This window comes from Penicillium waksmanii (assembly GCF_028829765.1).
Source record: "Penicillium waksmanii strain IBT 27052 chromosome Unknown utg000010l:1.0-3698451.0:1.0-3701458.0, whole genome shotgun sequence".
NCBI classification, from domain to species: Eukaryota; Fungi; Ascomycota; class Eurotiomycetes; order Eurotiales; family Aspergillaceae; genus Penicillium; species Penicillium waksmanii.
The window spans coordinates 1,413,692-1,434,133 of NW_026643256.1; the positions used below are offsets into that span (position 1 = coordinate 1,413,692).

Consider the following 20,442-nt stretch of genomic DNA (forward strand, 5'->3'; position numbering starts at 1 on the left):
TAAGGGTACAAGTAGATAGATATTTCTCCTCCACATCACTGCTTCAATTCACGGTATCCATGACCGAGTCCCTTCTCGAGACTCTCCTTCTCCCGCTGGATACATCCGTCGATGAACTTGTGGGGAAGGCCAGCTAGCCGGTCGTCCCTTCCGTGGAGGACTTGACTGGCCTTTGCAATGTAGCTGGAACGAAACATGTCCCATAAGTTCTGCTCCAGAACATCCTCCATGAGCGGTAAAGGATAGTATGGGTCGTTTTCGAAGAATGCTTCGACAGGATGGGCGACAAGGGATTCGGAATTGTTTACTGCCGCAGTTTCATCCCAACTATTACAAAGATTGAAATCCAGGATCCACAGCCGCGTGGTGCGGCGCATGAAATTCACGGTCAGAAGCGCTTCGATATCAGTGTGGGGTGCCATAGCGGCTACATCGTCTGAACTCATTCTAAGAGTCGCAAGGACATCTTGGCCGTACTTTCTATCCCCTTCACTTCCAAGGACGAATTCTATATCGTACGCATCTACGTTGGCTGACCAATGGATGATGGCCAAAGCTTCGCCTATGGCTGTAGCCAGACTATGCACAGGATACTTGAGATCGACCATCTGGTCGAGATGAAGGTTGAAATTTCGAAGCGTGAAGTTCGGGGGGAGGGGTTGTTGTGAGACGACGACGACCCAAATACAAGCGAGCCAAACAGTCACGATTTGTAGGATTTGCAGCGACAAACGCACGCGATTCAGCTGAGCAATATTTGTTGATCAAAGCCTCTCGCGCAATTTTGGGGATGGGGAGGATCCGTTCCGAAACCAAAGTCATGGCGGGTAGGGTAATGGAGTCGTGGACAGGAGGGAAAAGGTTCATATTGCGTTCCCACCACACGTTGTTACCCTTGGGGACATAAGAGTAGAGTCGCGGAACGCGGCATTCAATGCGGCTGTTTTGGGGGTTATCGAAGGCCTCTTGCACTCGTAAATGTGCTCTCAAGTCGGCCCATAAAGCGTCCTCGTATGAATGTTTCGCAACTTTCAGGACGTATCCTTGCCCAGGCTTTTCGAAAACGAGCCCACACTGGCCAAAACCGATGACGCGGTACTCGACAAAGGGAAGAGGTTGTTGGGTCTGTTGGAAGAGAGCAAAAGAGGAGACCGTACTCGAATAGGATTTCGGGGTGAGAACGCGGGATAGGATGGTGTCAGGTGAGGAGCTTTCATTGAGGTCCAGGTCGTTGATCACAGTTTCATTGTGATGCTGGTCAAGGATTGCAGATAGTTTATTGCTTAGATTGATGTTGGAACGAAGTGAGGAGGTCATAGAGGTTGGTGAGTCTTCGCTCGAGTGCTGGGCAGCACGTCGTAACGCGTCCATTGTAGATCGGTTCGATGAGCAGTTCGATGAGCGGTTAGGTAAGTGGAGGAGAGAACAGAATACTGTGAGGGAATCACTGGGTAATGAGAAGAAGGCACACAGTGTTTCCCGAACAGGAAAATATGGATGGGTGTCTAAATATCTAAATAATATGGGAGGCCGTATGGGAGGCCGATCACACATTTGGATGCGGCACAATCGGATCGGGAAAAATACTTTACCAAAACACCCCCAGTGAATTAATCATGGTCGACTAAACAAAACTCCCTGAATCACTCATTGATCGGTAAATCGTCGGCAATACTCTCGGATTCCCGTATTCATCCTCTGCCCCACTCATTCTTAAAAAAATTTAAAGTTACCGTGCGGCCAAATGCTACTAGTACTGATATATATCAGAACTGGAAGCTTCCTTCGGCTCTAATATATATTCCAAGATTCACGAGGCATGGACAAATCGTCTTCTTCTATTTCAATTTCCCCATGCTAAAAGCCCATGAAGGGTCTCCCATTCATTAGCTGCTCAAATGACTGCCATTATGACACCTTGTAGAACATGAGATATCGAAATCCCAGTACTTCCTGGAGATAAGTCACTTCGTTCCCGTAATACGTTATAGCCTCGATACTAACAGTAATGGTGGAGCCTAGTACTATTGATCAGTATCCACATACACTAATCTATCAATGCGTGTCCTGTTTCATCTTCTCTTCTTGTGAATTTTGGGTCGCTTGGCCGCTTTTGCATCTTATTTTTGTCTGGTGGCACTCGCATAAGACAGGAGGCTGGCATATAAATATGGTCCGCTGTCACCACATTTAGACTACAGGAAGGCAAACCTCAAGATTTCTCGATCATGGCAAACAGCACAACTACCAGTGACAATGGAATCTACGAATACAAGCCAAATCAAACCGCAACCATAGTAATGGCTACCCTGTTTGGAGTCAGTGCTGTCTATCATCTCATAGTTATGATAAGAAAAAAGACATGGTTCTATATTTCATTGGTTGCTGGTGCTATAAGTACGTATACCTCAAGTCGTACCTGTTTCATTGCTAACAAATACTAGTGATGACTGTTGGATACATTGCCCGCTACATTTCCGCAAAGTCACCCCTCGAGCTTGGGCCTTATATCATACAGTCGCTCTTTATCATCCTACCACCTTCTCTATACGCGGCAACCATATATATGATCTATGGTCGTATAGTGAATTTTGTCCACTCACCTGACGCAAGCATGATTCCGCATAATCATGTTACGAAAATATTTGTTTGCGGAGATGTTATCTCGTTCTTCATGCAAGCTGGTGGCGGGGGTATGATGGCCCAGCCCGATATGGCAGCTCTGGGACAGAAAATTATGCTTGTTGGGCTCTTTACTCAACTCCTCTTTTTCAGTTTCTTCTTGACTATTTCCTTGGTATTTTGGAGGCGAATGCAATATTCTGCTAAGCTATACACTACACCAGAATATGGAAAGCACACGTGGAAGTCTCTGATAAAGCTCTTATTCGGAGCTGCTGTCATTATCATCTTGAGATGCGTCTACCGCATTGTGGAATTTGCTCAAGGAAACGACGGTTATCTTGCAAGTCATGAAGTTTATATGTACATTTTTGATGCTGTGCCGATGTTCATTGTGCAGGTGATGTTTCATTTTGTTCATGCGGGCAATGTTTTCCCTTCAGGTTTCGGCGAACCAATGCAACAGGATAATGGGAGTTGGATACCCCTCAACGAAAGACAATGATTGGACAAGGAATTGTAATTATCATTCATTATTTAAATTTGGATCTATCTCAGTAAATAGTATAACATATTTAATCATTTCTTGGCAGATAATCACTAATCCACAATTTCGAAAAGACCTCAATCGAAGGTTCATTCAAGGCTCCCACATTTTAGTTTCTCGATATAGACCCCAATATTCTAATTGCCCAATATATTATGCGATCGCATGAATGGGAAAATTGAAGATCTGACGACTTTTGAGCCTAAATCTCTACACTCTCTCCAATTCTCCAATTATCATAATTCATCGTTACCAACGCGATGACGGTGATGATTCTACTATAGTGAAATACGGCTCCTCTATCTATTATTGGGTGCGATGCCCACTTAGGCAGCTATATTGGACAAGACCAACACGGGGATCTGGGTAATTATTGGGGGCTTGGAACGACCCACCAAGAATCTAGCGATTGACTGGTTTCGCATTCTCGCATTCTCGCATTCTCGTATCGATAGATATCCGTATCTTCGGTTTCCCGAGCCCTGCCCCTCAACGCTAATCCTGATTAGGCAGCCCGGGACTTAAAATTATTAGTCTATCCTTGGTAACAGCGCCCAGGGGTGAAAATCTGCTGTATGACCGTTCTGTATGACCGCTGACTGAAAATTAAATATCAAAGTTTTCCCATCTCCCACTTTCTTGTCACTAGAAGATTAAGCTGCCGGAATATACGCATACTTGGTCGATTTTTGAATAATTCTGATCTTTTCTTTATACTCCTTACTCTCTGCAACCTAATTAACACCGCGATCGACTATGAGCAACACAAGTGGGCAATACTATGAGTTTCAACTCTACAGATACACACCTTCTCTCGTTGGTGCTGTTATCTTTGTTGTTTTGTTTGTTTTGACGACTGCCTACCATCTTTACCAGCTTATAAGAAGCCGCTCATGGTACTTCACGGCGTTCGTTCTGGGTGGAATCTGTGAGACTAAATTCACCTCGTTGACATCGCGATTGTTATTTTCTAATCAGATCAAACAACAGTCCAGATAATCGGGTATGCTGCACGAGCCGTGGCGCATTCAAATCCGAAGAGTATACCTATCTATTCGATCCAAACTCTCTTGATTCTATTAGCGCCTCCACTTTACGCCGTATCTATCTACATGGTCCTTGGGAGGCTCATCGCGCATCTTGGTGCAGAGAGCTACAGTATAGTGCCCTTACGGTGGCTAACAATCATTTTCGTTACGGGAGATATAATTGCATTTGTGATGCAGGCAGCAGGTTTGTGGCGTACACTGCCTCTAGCTATAAAGTATCGCTAACAGTTTTCTTCTAGGAGGAGGAATCATGGCAAGCGGCACAATAAGTGCAATGACAACAGGCGAACACATTACAATCGGCGGTCTCTGTGTGCAACTCCTTTTCTTTACCGTCTTCGTGATCACATCTGTTGTCTTCCATATGCGTATTCGCTCAAAATACGCTCAACGAACTATCGGAGTTCAACAAGATCGTCACGGGAAAACTGTTCGCAGTTGGGAATCTGTTCTTTGGGGGCTGTACTTTGCCAGTATTTTGATTCTGGTCAGGTCAATCTTCCGACTTGTGGAATATGCACAGGGGAATGATGGCTATTTGATTAGCCATGAGGTATTCATGTATGTTTTTGACGGCGCTTTGATGTTCTGCGCGATGATCGCGATGAACGTGTTTCACCCTTGCAGGGTTCTAGCTCCATCTTCGAAAAGCGGCTGCCACCAATTGGAGGATCAAATACGAGAAGAATAAATGTGAAGGGATCTTGTTTGATCCACGGGTCATTAACTGACTCGGAACTTTATATTAAACTTCATCACATTTCATACTCCTCCATCTCCAGTTTCATGAGGCGATCTTGTGGGTATATAATACCTTGTTTATTGTTGGAATAAATCCTAAGACCACCATCGGTAGATTACACTGCCAAGGCTCTAACCTGGGGACAACATGAAGGCTCTTTGAATTTCAACCAGATATATGATCTCCATAGAGCTTCAGATACTACCCGGTTTAGACAAAAAGAAGAAAGCGATTTCGTTCATGATCCAGTACGTCATGTCAGGAAAAATTGATTAATATGTAGATTATGACCACAAAACTCTCTCATGAACCCGTAAAGAAGTTGAAAGTTCCCCTTTCTGTGAAAACTCCCAAGAGAGTGATACCAAAACCTTCAAGTTGGAATATCACTGCTCAATGACATGCATGGGCCATTTCATCAGTGCGACAATCCCATCATCACGGCTTTGATTGACTAGAGCAGCAATCTTTTTGATCTCCGAATCAAAAATACCCCCAAAGTACCATATCTTGTCAAGCAGTGCAAGGGTTAGGTAAAGATGTGCCAAAATAACCAAGGACATGCCTTGAGCTGAGTCAAAGGAACACGCCAAGTCTAATGACGAAATAAATCCACCGTCAACAAGAGTTGGCCACGAAGCAATTGCTGCGTCCTCAATCTCGGACTGAATTTCGAGCTCTGGGGAAGGTTGTGCTCCCGTCCGACGTAAACAAAGAACATGTAAAATGCGCATGAACATCGTTTCCACAACGTCGATGGCTTTATCTTGATCCTGGCAATATGTGGGGTTCATCACACCTGAGCCAGAATCAGGGGTGTCAGAAGGTGGGGTGATGGTCGCTTTCAGCATGTGCGAGAATGCTCGGAGATCAGATATAGCTTGGATGGCATTTGATGAGAAAGTTGACAATCTCGCCGATAAAGTGCCTTTGGAAAACTCCATTAGAGGAACAAAATCTGGTATAGAGTGTTTCCAGTCATCATTGGACTTGTTAAAGACTAATAATGATCTCAGTCGACCTCTTTGGAGATGCATCCAATATTGTCCCCCGAGTGAGAACGAGACTCGTATTAAATGTAGCCATTGCGATCGAGGCCATTCAGGAGTTTCTGGAGCGCCATGCGATACATCCGCTTCCGCAAAAGGACTGTCCCTGGGAGCCAAATCCCCCACCTGGAGGGACGCAAATGCAAATGCATTGATTAAGAATGTCCCAGTTAACAACTCTTCAGAATTTGATTCTTGACGCGATTGAATTTCTTGCTGAAATCCCTTCAATCCTTTTTGATGGTGACTTATGATTAGCCGAGTCAATGAGTCGTTATCCTTGGTTAAGTTGGGATTATTCAATTGATTTGTCAACATGTCGAGTCCAGCCAACGCTAGGAGCAAATGCATCAGATACTCTGCTCCAGAAGCAATATCGGGAATGATAAGCTTCCACACTAGAGCTTTCTCGGGATTTAGAGTCATCCGCAATGAGGTATGTAGAATATAATGCTGCAGGAGTTTGAGATCTTGCATATTCAAGTCATCCTTCACCCCCTGCAGTTGAGCAGTCTCGGCGAAAGGAGCATTGAAATCCAGAGGGCGAATTTGCAGCTCTTGGGGGCTTTGCGGGTGAGAGCTCGAGGTTCGGGCATCAGCAGCCACCCTCCTCCGGGTTGATGCGCGTGTAGTGATTGGATCAGGGAACAGACATTCATCGCATCGGACAGAACATGCCCCACACACTGGCCGCGCCTCATCACACTGACAGGATTAGCCATAATGCCTGCAGAACATCATGTGACCCTCGGTACCTTAACGTGACGATTTTTGCAGGCGTAGCAGCCACCTCGCGATTTGGTGTGACTTATGCGTTGCTTTTGTTGAAATCTTGGGTTCGAAGTAGAGTCCGATGCAAGACCTTGAGGGTGAATTGGCGTCATCTTCAACATGAATCCAGAAAGTGAAGAGAAGGATAGTCAAGAAATCCCCTATGTAGTTTATTTCATAGCATTTGGGGAAGGAAGAACGAGTTACTAGAGGAGGGAATTCTCGGGTTGACCGCATTCCAGGGAAAACTGCCCTCCTAGATTGTAGTCGCTTCACCGCCCAACAACAGGCAGTTGTATTGGCAGCAACACCAACGTCCCAAAATTGCTTGTGTTCCCAATACAAATTTGGACACGGCTAAGCCTTAAGTCCTCTACACTGCCTACACTGATGCTGTAGAAGGAACTAGGACAAAACTCTTGCGTGGTTGCCTAGTAACAAGCTGGGGCTTATGGCCACGGGTTGCAGATCCAGGTTGTTTTGGCTGGCAGCCTGTGGGCAAACAATAAGATTGTCGCGCCGGACGTAGACTCAGATAATCACAGAGATCAAGTTACGATGTAGCGATCAGGCAAAGGTAGTAGTAACGCGTCCGACGAAAATAATAGCTTGAGGAAGAAGAGGAAGAAGAGACGAAAGCTAGATACATGTTGGCGTGGATGCCTAATTGGATGCCATCCGCGGGAGGCAACAACCTAATTCGTTACAGTATAGTAAAAGGCATAGTCAAAGGACTATAGGACTGTTGCATTTTGGCAAATAGCAAACAACTATTTCAGTTTCACTCCAAGGCTGGTGATACGCCAGACTAATATCCTAAGGTACAGGCACTGACACGGATAATGACATATACGCTGCTATCTGGACAATCCCTCAAGTTGATCAATCAATGAGGCCAATAATAAAAGGAAAGCTAAGCCCTAGTGAGCGGGGCTGATAAAAGTAGTCTATGTCTTCTTCCCTGCCCTTCTTTCTTCGGCTATCAATTCTGTCATCCCTTCCTCCATATATAGTATTCCTATGTAAACAATTCACCGCTGGTCAATAAAAATAGTTTCCCCAATAGAGAGTGCCACATCCCAATGTAACTGGCTGCCTATACGAAAGGCACTATCCACTAGGCATACTACTAGTGATACCTTCCCATTCACCCACGCGTACCTTCCACCTGAGCACTTTTCTCTCCCAGGCGCCTTCCCACTGGAGTACTTGAAATACTATATAGATCCTCTCTTATTCTCTCTTGCTCTCTCATCTTCATTCCTCGTACTGTCCATTTTCAAGGACTCAAACCAACAGCTCTCTGCCCGTTCCCAGAAGACCATTTCCTGGGGGATACTTGTGCCAGACGATATCCCAAACTGCCTCCCTATGGCAGAAAGTTGATGATAAACTTCTGGCTGGACGACTTAACAAGGAGAGGCCACTTCTTACCAACAAGCGACAAATAATACACGTGCTTTGACCGAAAATAGCGAAGCCAGTATGATCGATCGCCTTTTGCAGCGGTAGCCGCCAACCCCCAAAGGACCGAACACAAACCAGCCGCCAAGCTTGTCAACCTCGTTGAAAGATCTGATTTGAAATTTCCTGGAACTATAAGCAATCCTTGCCTAGCTCGTTCTGAAGCCTGGTTGTGAATTTCCTGGAGTTGAGTGTCATGATATGCATTGGGGGTTTTAAGGAACTGCTGCTCAGGTGTCGCACAACGCTATGAGAGCTACCTGTCATGGATTTGGTCTCTGGCATGATTCACCAAGCCTAAACGCTGGCTAGAAAGGATCTAGCGCAGATCCAAGATATGAAATGGCTTGTGCGGTACTTATATGATAAACTCTACAATGACAATGTTGTGGGGTGCCTTGCCTTGGTGGCAGAAACTGTGAAGTTTGACGACTTTCCCCTATCCGGCCAACAGTTCCTGACGCGTGCTCCCTGTCGCAGGAACACATTCGGGATCGATTAAGCAGCACAAATATGGATGAGACTACTCTCTGCTGAGCGGTTCCATTCCTGTTTGATAAAGAGTGACAAAGCTGCTCGGTTGCCAAACCTCCAGGTATGTCGCAGGACCGAGGTACCTACATGTGCAAGTACGTGAGTAGCTCCTAATTACCGTACCAGGAAGCAAGCAGTCATATGTTTGATGCCTGTTGGTGCCGTGGCTTTGGACTACCCGAAGTGAGCTTTCCTGGGCATCATTTATTTCGAAACCGCATTGGAGGCCCTGTTGCTCAAGAACCGATATCTGGATCATCTCGAGTATACACTTACTTCTTCTCCTCCCCCTTTGTTATAATCATAGTAGCTAGCGCGACGCGTTTCACGTGTCCTACGTCTATAATTCACCCGTAAGGGGCCTCGAGAATAGGATCATCTTCCATTGCACCATCTTCCAGACATGGATTTCAATTTCGTAGACTAACGACCATAGAGCCTGAGATCAAGCAATGTCGGATTTGCTCACCCACAACGCAATTTGAGCAACGCCCCACATTCCTTCAAGTTTCAAGGCACAGCTTGTTTTAAAATCAACATTGACAAAGCTCGAGTGTCGAATCAATTGCGGGCTCAAGTCTAAAGCTTCAGGGAAATGATTCCCCCCGTCACGCAAGATCAGATTGAATGAGACCGGTGTCAAAGATCTTCCGGTCTAACGGGATGTGGAGAGAGTGGAGCAAAGACGAGTGAGCGTTGATCTGCAATGTTCATGCGCAGTGATGCAAGGAGCATACATAGTGGGGGTCAGCCAGCGGATTGGGAGGGGGGAGGGGGGAAATAGTTGGCAACAGCGACAGCGACAGCGACAGGGACAGCGTGACTGGCTCATGTGGTTTAGGCACCTGGCATGGCACACAATTCAATTGCGTGTCTCTTAAATTTGCGACCGTTACAACGCTATTACAAGACCGATTCAAGACAGTTTTAAAAGAAACAACGATGGTGGTGAATATGTATGGACAGGTTTCGGTTCCACGGGAGAGAAAAATGTATTTTTAGCACCAGGAATACCCGAACCCGAAGGTTCGAGTCGGAGGTGCGCATGGCTGACGCACGTCGATCCACCACTATGAGGCTTGGGGGACGCCCCGTGGCCGGTGTGGCGTTGGTTACAGCCAATTACGCCTGCAGCTACGCGGAAGGCGTCGTCAAGGGCATACTTTATGCTTATACTAGATAGATCGGAAAGAGAAGCAGGGAAGATCCGAGGTAGAGAGTAGAATAGAATGGTAAATAATAAATGAATGATTTGATTTCCCAAACGCCAAGCTATGCGCAATATTCCCAGTATTAATTAAAAAAGGGAACCCTGTCAAAACGCAAATCAGATAAATACAAATGCCGACGCAGTAAGGCGTATGAACTGCCGTGGATATAATGACAAAAGGAGGGGATGATTAAGTCACAGCAAAATAAGAAAAGTCCCCAGAACCAAACCAAACCAAACCCGGAACCAAAGCCCCCCATTAAACAAAACCAAAACCAAAGGTCAAGGTAACAAACAATTAAAAACCAAACACCATATGCGGGATGTGTATATATTGGATCGATCGTCGCTGCAGGTGGGGAGATCGGCAACGTCAAGTCAGGTCGCAATAATTTTTTATCGAGTTGAGCGTTGCATTGCGACTGAACAGACCCGTCTCGTGGAGTAGAGAAGAGTAGAGGCGTTCTGGATCTCTCTCTTTCTCTTCCATGTATTTTTTGGCTTTTCTTTCGTTTCAAATAGAATGTCGCAAGGTCCTCTCCGCAGCCCAGGCCAGCCCCCACCAGACCCAGGACCCAGGTTAATTAAATGAAAGTGGTCTGACTGCGGCTAGCGTATTGCGTGGAGGAGCCGATCAGATCAGGCGAAGAGATACTAGCAGGCTTCCCATAGGATCCCTTGCTAGAGAAGAAAGATAATCTGCGCGAGAGACGACGGCTCAGACTGCGCTGCGGCGCAGGACGAGGATCCACGGACATAATGGATACCGGGCGCGACCGCGGAGGCCGCGGGTGTGCTTGAGTTCCTGCGGTTTCGGGCCGCTGGTCGGGATTGAAGTTGGCGTCGAAGCGCAGGGTTGAGCGACGCTTGATTTTGTTGGCGGTTGAACGGGCGGGGTCGAGGTTTAGGGAGAAGTCCTCTTTAATGTCGTCGAGGGCGTAGGAGACTCGGCGGAGCATGCCGGGTTTTTCCATGATGGAGGGCTCGCGCTGTTCGAAGCCGTAGGCTTCCAGTGGGGTGCTGAGGCCGTCGTCGATGTCGATCGGGGTGGCATAGAATCTTGGGTATTTTACGGCCATGGGGGAGCGTCGGGGTTGAGCGGGGAGTGAGAGGGTAGAGGCCTGTTGGGAGGAGTAGGGAAGATGAGGGTCGGAGGATGAGACACTGGAGGAGTAAGAGTAGGAGGAGTTGGAGGACAGCATGGTGGTGGTGGTGGTATTGGCAGTCCTGGTGAGGTGAGGAGAGGAGGTAGGTGTAAGAAGAAAGAAGCAAGACAGAAGACAGAAGAATACTGAGTAGACAGAAAAAGAAAAGCTATGAGAAAAAAGCGCAGTGCAGTGCCAGTGGTAAGGACGAGAGGACATTCCCAAAGAGACCAAAGTGGATCAAGACATCGTAGTTAGTCTCAAGCTACCAGGCGCCGGCCCGTGTAACACGATGTAATGTGTTTCAGATGGGTATTATTTAGTATTGATGATTTATTATTTCATATTTAATATTACTACGGAGATGTACATATTGAATGCGGCCTATGCCTTGTGCATAGTATCATTATGAGTTAGTTGCTAGTACGACTCGGTAGTGTCCTCTAGTATACTACTAGTAGTACGAGTATATCCCTAGATTGACTATCAAATCTTCTCTTCACCATCTCCCTAACTCAATCCTCTACCCATAAGACTAGCACTATACTCCGCACACCACTCTATAAATGTCTTAAATCTGACACAGAGTACGCGCGCTTCATCTCATCCATGGCGTGGTTTCTTCTCTCCCGGCCCCATCCCATCCCATCCAATTCCATCTCCCCCACCCACCACTCCATTTTTTCTCTCCTTTCCATTTTCTCTCCCGTTCCTTTCGCCTCAGCTCTCAGCTCCCCGAAGAAAACCGTGGGACTATCCCCGCCAACACGAAAAAAAAAAAGAGAACAGCATCCACCGTTCCCACTGGAGATCTTCTGCCGTTACCCGCTGATTGGCCCGATCCGTGGCTCAGGGGGGGAAATGGGATCGCGCGATATTTTTTTTCCACTCTTCCACTCAACTAGCGTGGGACAATGCGGTCTCCGTTTTCACCGGCAAAGCAAAGCAAAGCCACACTCTAGCTAGCAAATTTGAGTTAAGGGTTGAGGTTGAGTGGGGTTTAAACTCGCGCGTGGGAGATTGAACGGCCCAGATGTTGTCCTCTTCCCAATTCCTCGTATGGACGAAGTACGGACTCGGATCACGGGTAGGTACAATAGGATCACCAGGGGGGTTAGCCCCCCCCTCTTGGCCTTTCAATGCCGATGTCTTGGGATCCTCCGAGCGCTGAACTTCCAGTCTGCCAGTCCCAGTGTTTGTGGTGGGGAAGATGGGATGGGGCCGGGCGCCTGACAAACCAGAGTCTTGCTTTGCTGCACACAGGCCGAGGAGGAGGTGGATCGCGTGTTACGGGTATTACAGGTGGATATCCCCGCGATGGGAGGAGAGGAATGAAATGGAACGTGAATCGTTGCTCGTTGGCGCTCGTTTCTAAACTACAATGATGCTGGAAGGTGATAATGCTGGCACTGGCGCTGGCGCTGGGCCTAATGCTAATGCTAATGCTAATGCTGGAATGATACCGAGTCCGTAGAGAACTTGAAGATCTCACATCACAAAGCGCAGGTTTGTATCTGCCGGATCTGTCAGCCCGAGTCCCGTCGGTTGCACGGCAGTTCATCAACTTGAACTTACCAAGGGGATGGCTGCAGCTCAGCTGCGGCTTTTGCGTATATTTGCCCTCTAGCTCCGCCCGGATCGTATTAAGCAGCTGCAAATAATTCTGCTGCGGCAACTGCTTTAGCGATTTAATGAATGCCCAGCTCAAGGCGCCTCGCGCCTGGCCGTCTTGGAAGGTATCCGCCCTGTCATTGGTCAGTCACTCTGACTCAGCCACTGGCACGTACATGATGTACAGTACATCATGTACAATGTACAATGCACTAAATATATCTTTAGTCAACAGGATTACTTACGAAGTCTGCGTATCCTTGGACCCGGAAAACATCACTACGTCGGCGGGTGAAGTCTTGGTTTGAAGTGTACGTTCGCGCGCCTGTCCTCCATTCGCCGCCTTTTTGAAGAAGTTGATCGCTGTGGACGCAACACTGGATAGATCACCTTGTCCATATGAGCCGATGACGCTGAATAGATCCTGGGCAGCTTCCTTGGCCAGGTTGGGCTCCTTCAGGATACCCTGGGTCGAATAAACATATGGCAGGTCCAGAGCCGTACCGGAATGGCATGAGTCGAAGATCGCCGTGAGACGCACACCTGGACGCAGCGGTCGCACCATGATGGCGTGCATATCATCGTCAACAATGTGCCCCGTGGTACGGTAGTCAAGTGGGTAGATCACGTCATCGAAGCCATCGTCCTCGTCGCCATCCAAGTCGGGAGTGCGGCCACCGTGGCCGGAGAAGTGAATGAAGAGAGAGTCGTGGGGCTGGGCGTCGCGAACGAGCCACTGCATGGCCCGCAGGATGTTTGCCTTGGTCGGGAGACTCATCGGATTCTTCTGGTCGTCGGTGAGGATGACCATATCTTCTCGGCGGTAGCCAAAGCGCTGGTGCAGGAACGTCGACATGTTGCTGACATCGTTGATGCAGCCCTTGAGCGCGTTTGGCTGCCCGAAGTAGTTAATGCCGATCAGTAGCGCCCGGCGACGACCGGTACATGCGGAGTACTGGAACTGGTAGTTGGATGGTGCCCCGTGACCGAAATGCTGCAGGGTCTGCGGCGGCGGAGGCGGCAAATTCGGCGAGTTCGCGCGGGGCGCACCTGGGAGTAGCTAATCAGACGAGAGTTCTTCCAGGCGGGGGAGATGAACAAAGGGAGTGGTCTCTACCAGGTTGGTGTACAGCAAGATGAGGCTGTGATGGATAGGATTGGTGTCCATAGGGCCGAGGAGGCTGCGGTGAGGGAGCGTGACCATAAGGCTGAGGGGGCTGTGGTGAGGGACTGTGTCCATAGGGCTGAGGGGACGGGGTGTGATGAGCGTATGGCCCTGGAGGATAGGCCCCTGGGGCAGGGGGAGGCGGGTTAGAGTAAGAATGAGGACGCTGATGTCCTTGGTACGGACCACCACCACCGTAGGGCTGAGGCGGGGGATGCGGGGACCATTGCGAAGGAGGAGGCTGTTGATAACCCCAAGGCGGCGGAGGGCCTGGGGGAGGCGGTCCTTGCCCTTGATACCACATGAGAGAGATCCTAGGATGGAAGTAATTGTCTTAAAGATGTGAAGTTCTTTCGTGATAGAAGAATCGAGGAAGAAAATGAATTTTCTCGAAGCCTGGGGGGGCTGGCTGAGGTGGGTCAGTGCAGATCGGTTTTTGAAGGGGGAGGCGTCCAGTGTTGTGGGCGGTAGACCGGGGGAGTTTGGAGGATATGATAGGAGAGAAGGGGAGAAAAGAAAGAGAGAAAGAGAGTGGTATTGCAACGAGCAAGCTAATTCCAATGACAATGTCAATAAAGCCAAGTGTGGTAATCTGGAAAGCCGCGACGCCCTGAAGGCGAACCGTGGAAATGCGCCGAGGATCCCGTAGGGCTGCAGGCAACACTGTTAACGAGAGCGGAGTCGGAGTAGACTGGAAACAGTTAGGTTTCAGTTAGGGAACTCCATTCGGGTTAGTCTTGTCTTGTCTGAGGGGCAACTCGAGTCAGTCATTGTGTGAGAGTGTGTCAGTGTGAGTGTGTACCACGTCAGCCGAGACCATATGCGGGGGGGCCGAGATCGGGGAAGAGAACGAGGAAGAAGGGAAACGGGATGAGGCAATGATTAACCATGATGCATCTGATAATGATAAATCAGGAATGAGAGACTCTTCAGGTTCTTCAGGTTCTGCAGCGGCGATCGGCGGGGGCAGAGCCTCAACGTACTCCGAAACAGGGTGACGCTACACTAGGAGTATCCCTAGTGTAAGCGTCACCCTCACAGTCACGGTCACCGATGCGGCTCAACAGTTTCGAGTTGAGTGATTTTTTGATAGGTGAGATTTCAGATCTGTGGAATCCGAATTTTTGCGCCGATCGAATTCGAAATGTCAAAGCGACGGTCAGCCGGGGGATGGATGCTATAGCCAGTCCAGTCAGGCTTCAAGGAAGCACTGGAGGGGGCCCAACAGATGCAAAAGAGCCTCATTTTAGCCTTCTGGAGTATACGAGGGGATCCACTGATAGCATAGATGGCGTGACTTCCGATAATAGGGACATCGTGTACGCAGTGCAGTGATGGCAAGGGGGGGCTGTGTGTGTAAAGTGTAAAAGTGGGAAGTGGGAAGTGGGAAGGGCGTGAGGCTCAAGAGGAAAGGGAAGACTACTCCGTTCTTACGGTGTGCGGCTCTTCTACACCTCCCCTTCTTCTCCCCCAGTTAAAGTCACCCTCCACTCCTTCTTTCTACTCTTCAATCCCACCCTTCCATATTATTCTATTCTATTCCCTCTCCTCTACCCTTCCTCTCCGTGATACTTGCACCGCCTCCCCCCATTATGCGCTGTTAATACTGCGCCCCCCCTCTCTCCCACCATGCCGCCACCGCGGCTGGATAACCTCCCTTTCGATGTATTCTACCAAATCGCAACCTCGCTGGACGACCGTGATTGTATTCATCTCAGCCGTACCAATCGTATCATCCATGATTCCATGCAAAGCGAGCTCATCGCGAGGAAAACCGTCGAGGTAAGCCAACCGGGCTAAGCCTCACCCTCTCCCCTCGTTACCTTTCCTTCCACCGAAAGGGGGCCAAAACGAGGCATGGCTTGGCCAAAAGCTAACTATGATCGGCAGAATGTCCTACGACATAGCAAGGAAGGCTCCATAGCCTTGCAGGCCCAGGCTGGTTATCGTAAGGCTGTCTCCCATCGCTTTGACATCAACGAGGCGGTCGCCACGGCCACCCCTTACTCCGTTTCTGTCTTGGCCTATGGCTCCGATTTTCTTTATCAACAGGGCGTGCTTTGTTATCGGGTCGGGCAGGAAATTCGCCTCCTGGACGTCCATCGTGTCGCCCAGCGTGAACGTGTCCTTAATCTCCACGATGTCCTTCGTCGCTTGGAATCCAGCCCGATGGACAGAGATGCCGCCGAGCGGGTCAAACTTATCCACTATCATGACGGTATCGTCGTCTTACGTGTGATTAATGATGATGCTTTAGGAGATGGCTTACTAGCCATTGACATGGAAAGCCGTCCCGGTCTTTCCAGGCGGAGACGCTTACTTCTCCAGGCGGTTGTGCCGTCCAATGTGCCCATCTTCGTGCGAAATAGTCGCTCGTATATGTGGTATGGCTGTTTTACCGCCTCTGCCGCTAACTCTGATGGCGTCTGGTCGGTCTGTGGTGTGGATTTTGCTACACAGGAGACAATTGAATTCCCATTGGACCGTGTAGTCGATGGCGATCTAGGCCAGACGTTGTGCTTCGAGATGTACAAGGAGCACCTATACGCCGTCTCGACACAAGTCGCGTCAAATGATGATGAGCGCTTCTCTTCTTTCTACCATTGGTTCTGTCACGCTCCCCGACAAAAGGGTCAGAAGTGGAATGATCGTGTATGGCGCCGTGAACACCGTGAGGGTCCTATCAACGAGATGTGGACAGACTTGTCTATCCGCACCCATGAGGAGACCGGCAATCCAGTCATTATCGAATGTCGCCGGGAATGGCGTCACGGCAAGAGCGAGAATCACCGGACAACCTATATCCAACCTCTCCCCACGCCGGAAGAGGCAGCTGAGGCAGAATTGAGACGTTCACCATGGGTGAATGATAACGAAGATGAAGACGAAGACGAGAACGAGAACGAGAATGACAATCTCAAAGATATCTCAGATCACGATACGCATGGCCAAACCTTTGACCAGCGACCTGAAAAGCGGCTGCGCCGCAACTACCACGCCGAATACGAGCACACGCATGACCAAAACAACCGACAAGAATTTATCGCCGCGCGCACCAAGTACCGCAGTTATCACCTCTCCGCGGCAACATTCATAGATCTGGTCAACGATCCCGCCCCGGAGGCAGACGGACTTCGATCCCGCGATCGGATTCGACTACGAACAGTCTCACGCAAACGAAAGTGTCCCGTCGACGAAGAAGGAACCGGCCTCTTATTCAAGCACACCCAGACCGAAGCAGACGGCCGACCAGTCGAGGGGTCAGAGGAACAATTTTCCTGTCGTGGCGTCCACCTTTGGCCAGCGGAGGATTCACCGAGTGAACTCACCCACCTTCTTTGCCCCGACACACGCGCTGGAACCGTACATGCTATTTCCGATGAGCGCTCTCTTCTATATTCAATCTCTTCTCCGGGTCTACCACTTGGTAACCAGGCTTTGATTCTGATCAGTTTTGATCCTAAGATCCGATTTCCTAACCTTCCTACCCTGCGCTCGTTGAAGACGCCGGTTGTGGGCGACATCTTTCCAGTCGATATCCCTGCCCCTGGGCCTTCTTCTAGTGGCTCGCTTATACGTGAGGCAAGACCTCTTTACCAGGCTATTGGTCGTGGATATTGGCTGCGATGAGCGTAGAACGTGCATTGCATAGTAATACTGGTAACCTATAAACCTACACAACCACCTGGCTACATCTAGCCTAACTATAACTCCTCAAATCAATACATACTACATACTCCAAAAATATCTTCCTTTTAGAAGTACTAGTAATTTTTTCCCCATCTCTGTACTTTACATAGGTATGCATATAGTAGTATAGCCTTGAAGGAATTGGCAAATCAGAAGTCGCCATGTCAAGCGTGAAAAAAGTCCATTCTTGGCGCATACTTGCCTCTGAATTCGTCGCATCAACGATTGGACTGCAGTCTAATCGGATAGAATCTCCGAATTTCACCTGGGCACTCAAGTTTCAATTCGGGCGACCATCGGAGTGACGAGCCGCCCGGCGTATTTGAATATGATATACATATACCGTACAGGGGTGTACTAGTAATACTTCGAGTAAGGGCTAGTAGCTCAAACAATTTCAATACCAACCAGAGCAAACTAAACCCGGCGCAACTGAAACCGAAAGAGCCGTCAGTAGCCATCCGGCCATACAATGCCCATATGAGGTATCACAACGGTTGACCCTGGTCCGGGCACGACAGTGGAGCGAGAGTGAGCAAGCCCCTGCATAAGATGAAACAGACTCGGACACTAGTGCCGTCCTTTGAGCTTAAGCTTAAATCGAACTTGAATTTGATCAACGGCCCCGGCGGGGTTTTCTACTACTAGTTCTTCTGGGTAAATCTAAATGTACTACTACTCTAGTAGAAGAATTTCAGACCCGCGCAAGAATCATTTCTATCGTAAAGTTTATGTATTATTCTAGATATAGTTTCTAGTAAACCGACCCAACCTTTAATCTACACGACAGCGAAGTCGTGGTCTAGGTTCTATCCGTCGAGTCAGTTTGGCGAGGCGATGCCAGGCCAGGCCCTGTATGAACAAATATACAAGAAAAAAAGAAATCCGTAACTCCATGTCCATCATCCGTGAAGAAGAAGGAAGTTTCAAAACAAACAAACAAAAGAACCACCACCCGGGGAATCGAAAATCAAAATCAGAATCAGAATCAAGTGTCGCAATCACAATAGTGTCGTGTCGGCGTCATGTACGTCCCGGTATTAAAGTAAGGGGTACGACCGTTCCGTTGGCGTTAGCATCACATCGCATCGCATCGCATTCGCCTACGCCTTCATATACAATCCGGCCATTGTATCGATCATTAAATCCCGCTTAACGGGATGTTCATCGCCGAACAGATTACGAACGTGAAGATTCTCCTTCAACGCCTCTGCCAAAAGATCGCGCTTCTCCTTCTTATTATCCTCGAACTCTTCTTTCAAGGACGATAGCAAGCCAGTACCACTGCTAGAATTGGCATTCAAAATTCCGGTCAGGTTCAGTTTGCCGTTGCTGCCGGTTAGGCCATGGATGGTGTTTTTCAACGTATCGAGGAGAGGCACGTTCGCCATGAGCGGGAGTTCGGACATCACTTTCGTGTAGTAGGGGACTCGGGTGCCTTTCCAGGTTACTGTGCGCGTGACGGTCTTTAGGGAGAGACTTCCGTTTGACAAAAGGGATGCGCCTTGGTCCGCTAGTAGCTCTTTCAGGTGGGTGATGGCGGTTGTTAGGTCGAGTTGGGCTCTGACGGGGAATTTGTTGGCTCCTGGGCGCAGGGTGACGTCTTCTAGGGTGGCGTTGCCAAGGAGGAGGTCATCGCTGTAGATGTCTAGGACCAGGGTGCCGATGTCGAGGGTCAGCACTGATGGGTTGGGAAGCGAGGCGCTTCCTTTTAGGTTAGTGCCATCGGCTTCGGCTGGGATAATCAGCTGGCTGTCAGTAAGTGCGAACTCTTTGAATGAATCAAGGGCTATGCAAATGAGGTTAGTGGATTGGCCAATTAAAGTTGAGTAAGCGGTGTCTGTATAGGCTTACTCGGCGAAGTCACGTCCTTGTCCATGGTGACTTTCGACTTCAACACTCCCAGATAGGAATTGGTCGTGCCCTTTAGAGACAGGGTCGATTCCTTGTTAAACACAACAGAGTGAACGTAGTCCACCCAAGTATCCTGGTTGATGAGCGGACGGTACACATCCTCCACGCCCAAGGTGGTGTTGCCCTTGACAGTCATGCTTGGAATAGTGACATTGGCCCATGGCTTATCGGCGCCGTCGTCGCGCACGAAAAGATCCAAGGTAATAGGATCAATGCGAACCGGCAAGGCGATTTTCAAATTCAGCGCCGATTGCAGAGTCAACTGGATCGAATCCGGCTGTGGGTTCAAGACGGACGCCTTGACCAGCACGAGGTCGGACTTGTTGACGACAAGTTGAGAGATGGCGGGGATCGCGACGAGGAAGCTGGGATGGTCAGTGATTGTGATCACGAAGAGTAGAAAGCGCAATTGACGCGTCTAATATGGTAGAACCACCTCATAGACCCGCTTATATAACTTGGAGTATAACTTACAAGACTGGCAGGAAAATGGCGAGGAAGATCACATTTCCAATAAGATAACAGCACCAGAATCGCTTCCAATGGCGTGACAGACGCTCTTTGCGCGTGCGTGTGGTGGCCAGCGACAAGCCACCAGCGGACTCGACCTGCTCAAGTTTGGCGGTATCATCCAGACCTGCGGGGGGCAAGGGTCCTCGATGAACACCGAGGGAATATTTGGCGTCATCGGCGCTCAAATAAGCTGGCCGATCATCTTCAGTCTTGCCCATGATGGAATTGAGGAGGGAAGACGGGGGAGGAGAGAAGGGGTGTACGAAGTAAACGCGACCACGCAACGGGGAAAGGAAGACCAAGACAAGAGAGGATGGGGACCGGGACCTCCCGCGACTATATTAGTATTTTCTCGGGGGAGGATGGGGTCAAGTCTTTTGCATCCGGGGGAAATTATCAGTCCGGGGAGGATGTGG

At 48.9% G+C, this 20,442-nt stretch overlaps 7 protein-coding genes across 7 annotated transcripts; 2 read left to right on the forward strand and 5 right to left on the reverse strand.

Annotated features, from left to right (window-relative positions):
- Positions 1-35: 35 nt before the first annotated feature.
- On the reverse strand, positions 36-1,371 carry N7481_012497 (zinc finger protein; the record flags this gene model as incomplete). The annotated part of the gene is made up of 2 exons (XM_057271716.1): positions 36-746; positions 814-1,371. 2 exons carry the CDS (start codon positions 1,369-1,371, stop codon positions 36-38), a joined length of 1,269 nt encoding a protein of 422 aa, XP_057115904.1.
- Positions 1,372-2,228: 857 nt separating this feature from the next.
- N7481_012498 (RTA1 domain-containing protein) lies at positions 2,229-4,909 on the forward strand (the record flags this gene model as incomplete). The annotated part of the gene is made up of 5 exons (XM_057271717.1): positions 2,229-2,397; positions 2,445-3,098; positions 4,046-4,077; positions 4,165-4,402; positions 4,458-4,909. 5 exons carry the CDS (start codon positions 2,229-2,231, stop codon positions 4,907-4,909), a joined length of 1,545 nt encoding a protein of 514 aa, XP_057115905.1.
- Positions 4,910-5,346: 437 nt separating this feature from the next.
- Positions 5,347-6,486, reverse strand: N7481_012499 (uncharacterized protein; the record flags this gene model as incomplete). Its single annotated transcript, XM_057271718.1, has 1 exon — positions 5,347-6,486. One exon carries the CDS (start codon positions 6,484-6,486, stop codon positions 5,347-5,349), a length of 1,140 nt encoding a protein of 379 aa, XP_057115906.1.
- A 4,086-nt stretch (positions 6,487-10,572) lies between these two features.
- Positions 10,573-11,067, reverse strand: N7481_012500 (uncharacterized protein; the record flags this gene model as incomplete). The annotated part of the gene is made up of 1 exon (XM_057271719.1): positions 10,573-11,067. The coding sequence occupies one exon, from the start codon at positions 11,065-11,067 to the stop codon at positions 10,573-10,575; it is 495 nt and encodes a 164-aa protein (XP_057115907.1).
- Positions 11,068-12,621: 1,554 nt separating this feature from the next.
- N7481_012501 (caspase family protein) lies at positions 12,622-14,680 on the reverse strand (the record flags this gene model as incomplete). The annotated part of the gene is made up of 6 exons (XM_057271720.1): positions 12,622-12,647; positions 12,709-12,878; positions 12,990-13,804; positions 13,862-14,460; positions 14,532-14,600; positions 14,668-14,680. 6 exons carry the CDS (start codon positions 14,678-14,680, stop codon positions 12,622-12,624), a joined length of 1,692 nt encoding a protein of 563 aa, XP_057115908.1.
- Positions 14,681-15,538: 858 nt separating this feature from the next.
- Positions 15,539-17,539, forward strand: fbx15 (F-box domain protein; the record flags this gene model as incomplete). The annotated part of the gene is made up of 2 exons (XM_057271721.1): positions 15,539-15,691; positions 15,800-17,539. The coding sequence occupies 2 exons, from the start codon at positions 15,539-15,541 to the stop codon at positions 17,537-17,539; spliced, it is 1,893 nt and encodes a 630-aa protein (XP_057115909.1).
- Positions 17,540-18,702: 1,163 nt separating this feature from the next.
- Positions 18,703-20,244, reverse strand: N7481_012503 (DUF3712 domain-containing protein; the record flags this gene model as incomplete). The annotated part of the gene is made up of 3 exons (XM_057271722.1): positions 18,703-19,388; positions 19,454-19,878; positions 19,988-20,244. The coding sequence occupies 3 exons, from the start codon at positions 20,242-20,244 to the stop codon at positions 18,703-18,705; spliced, it is 1,368 nt and encodes a 455-aa protein (XP_057115910.1).
- Positions 20,245-20,442: the final 198 nt, after the last annotated feature.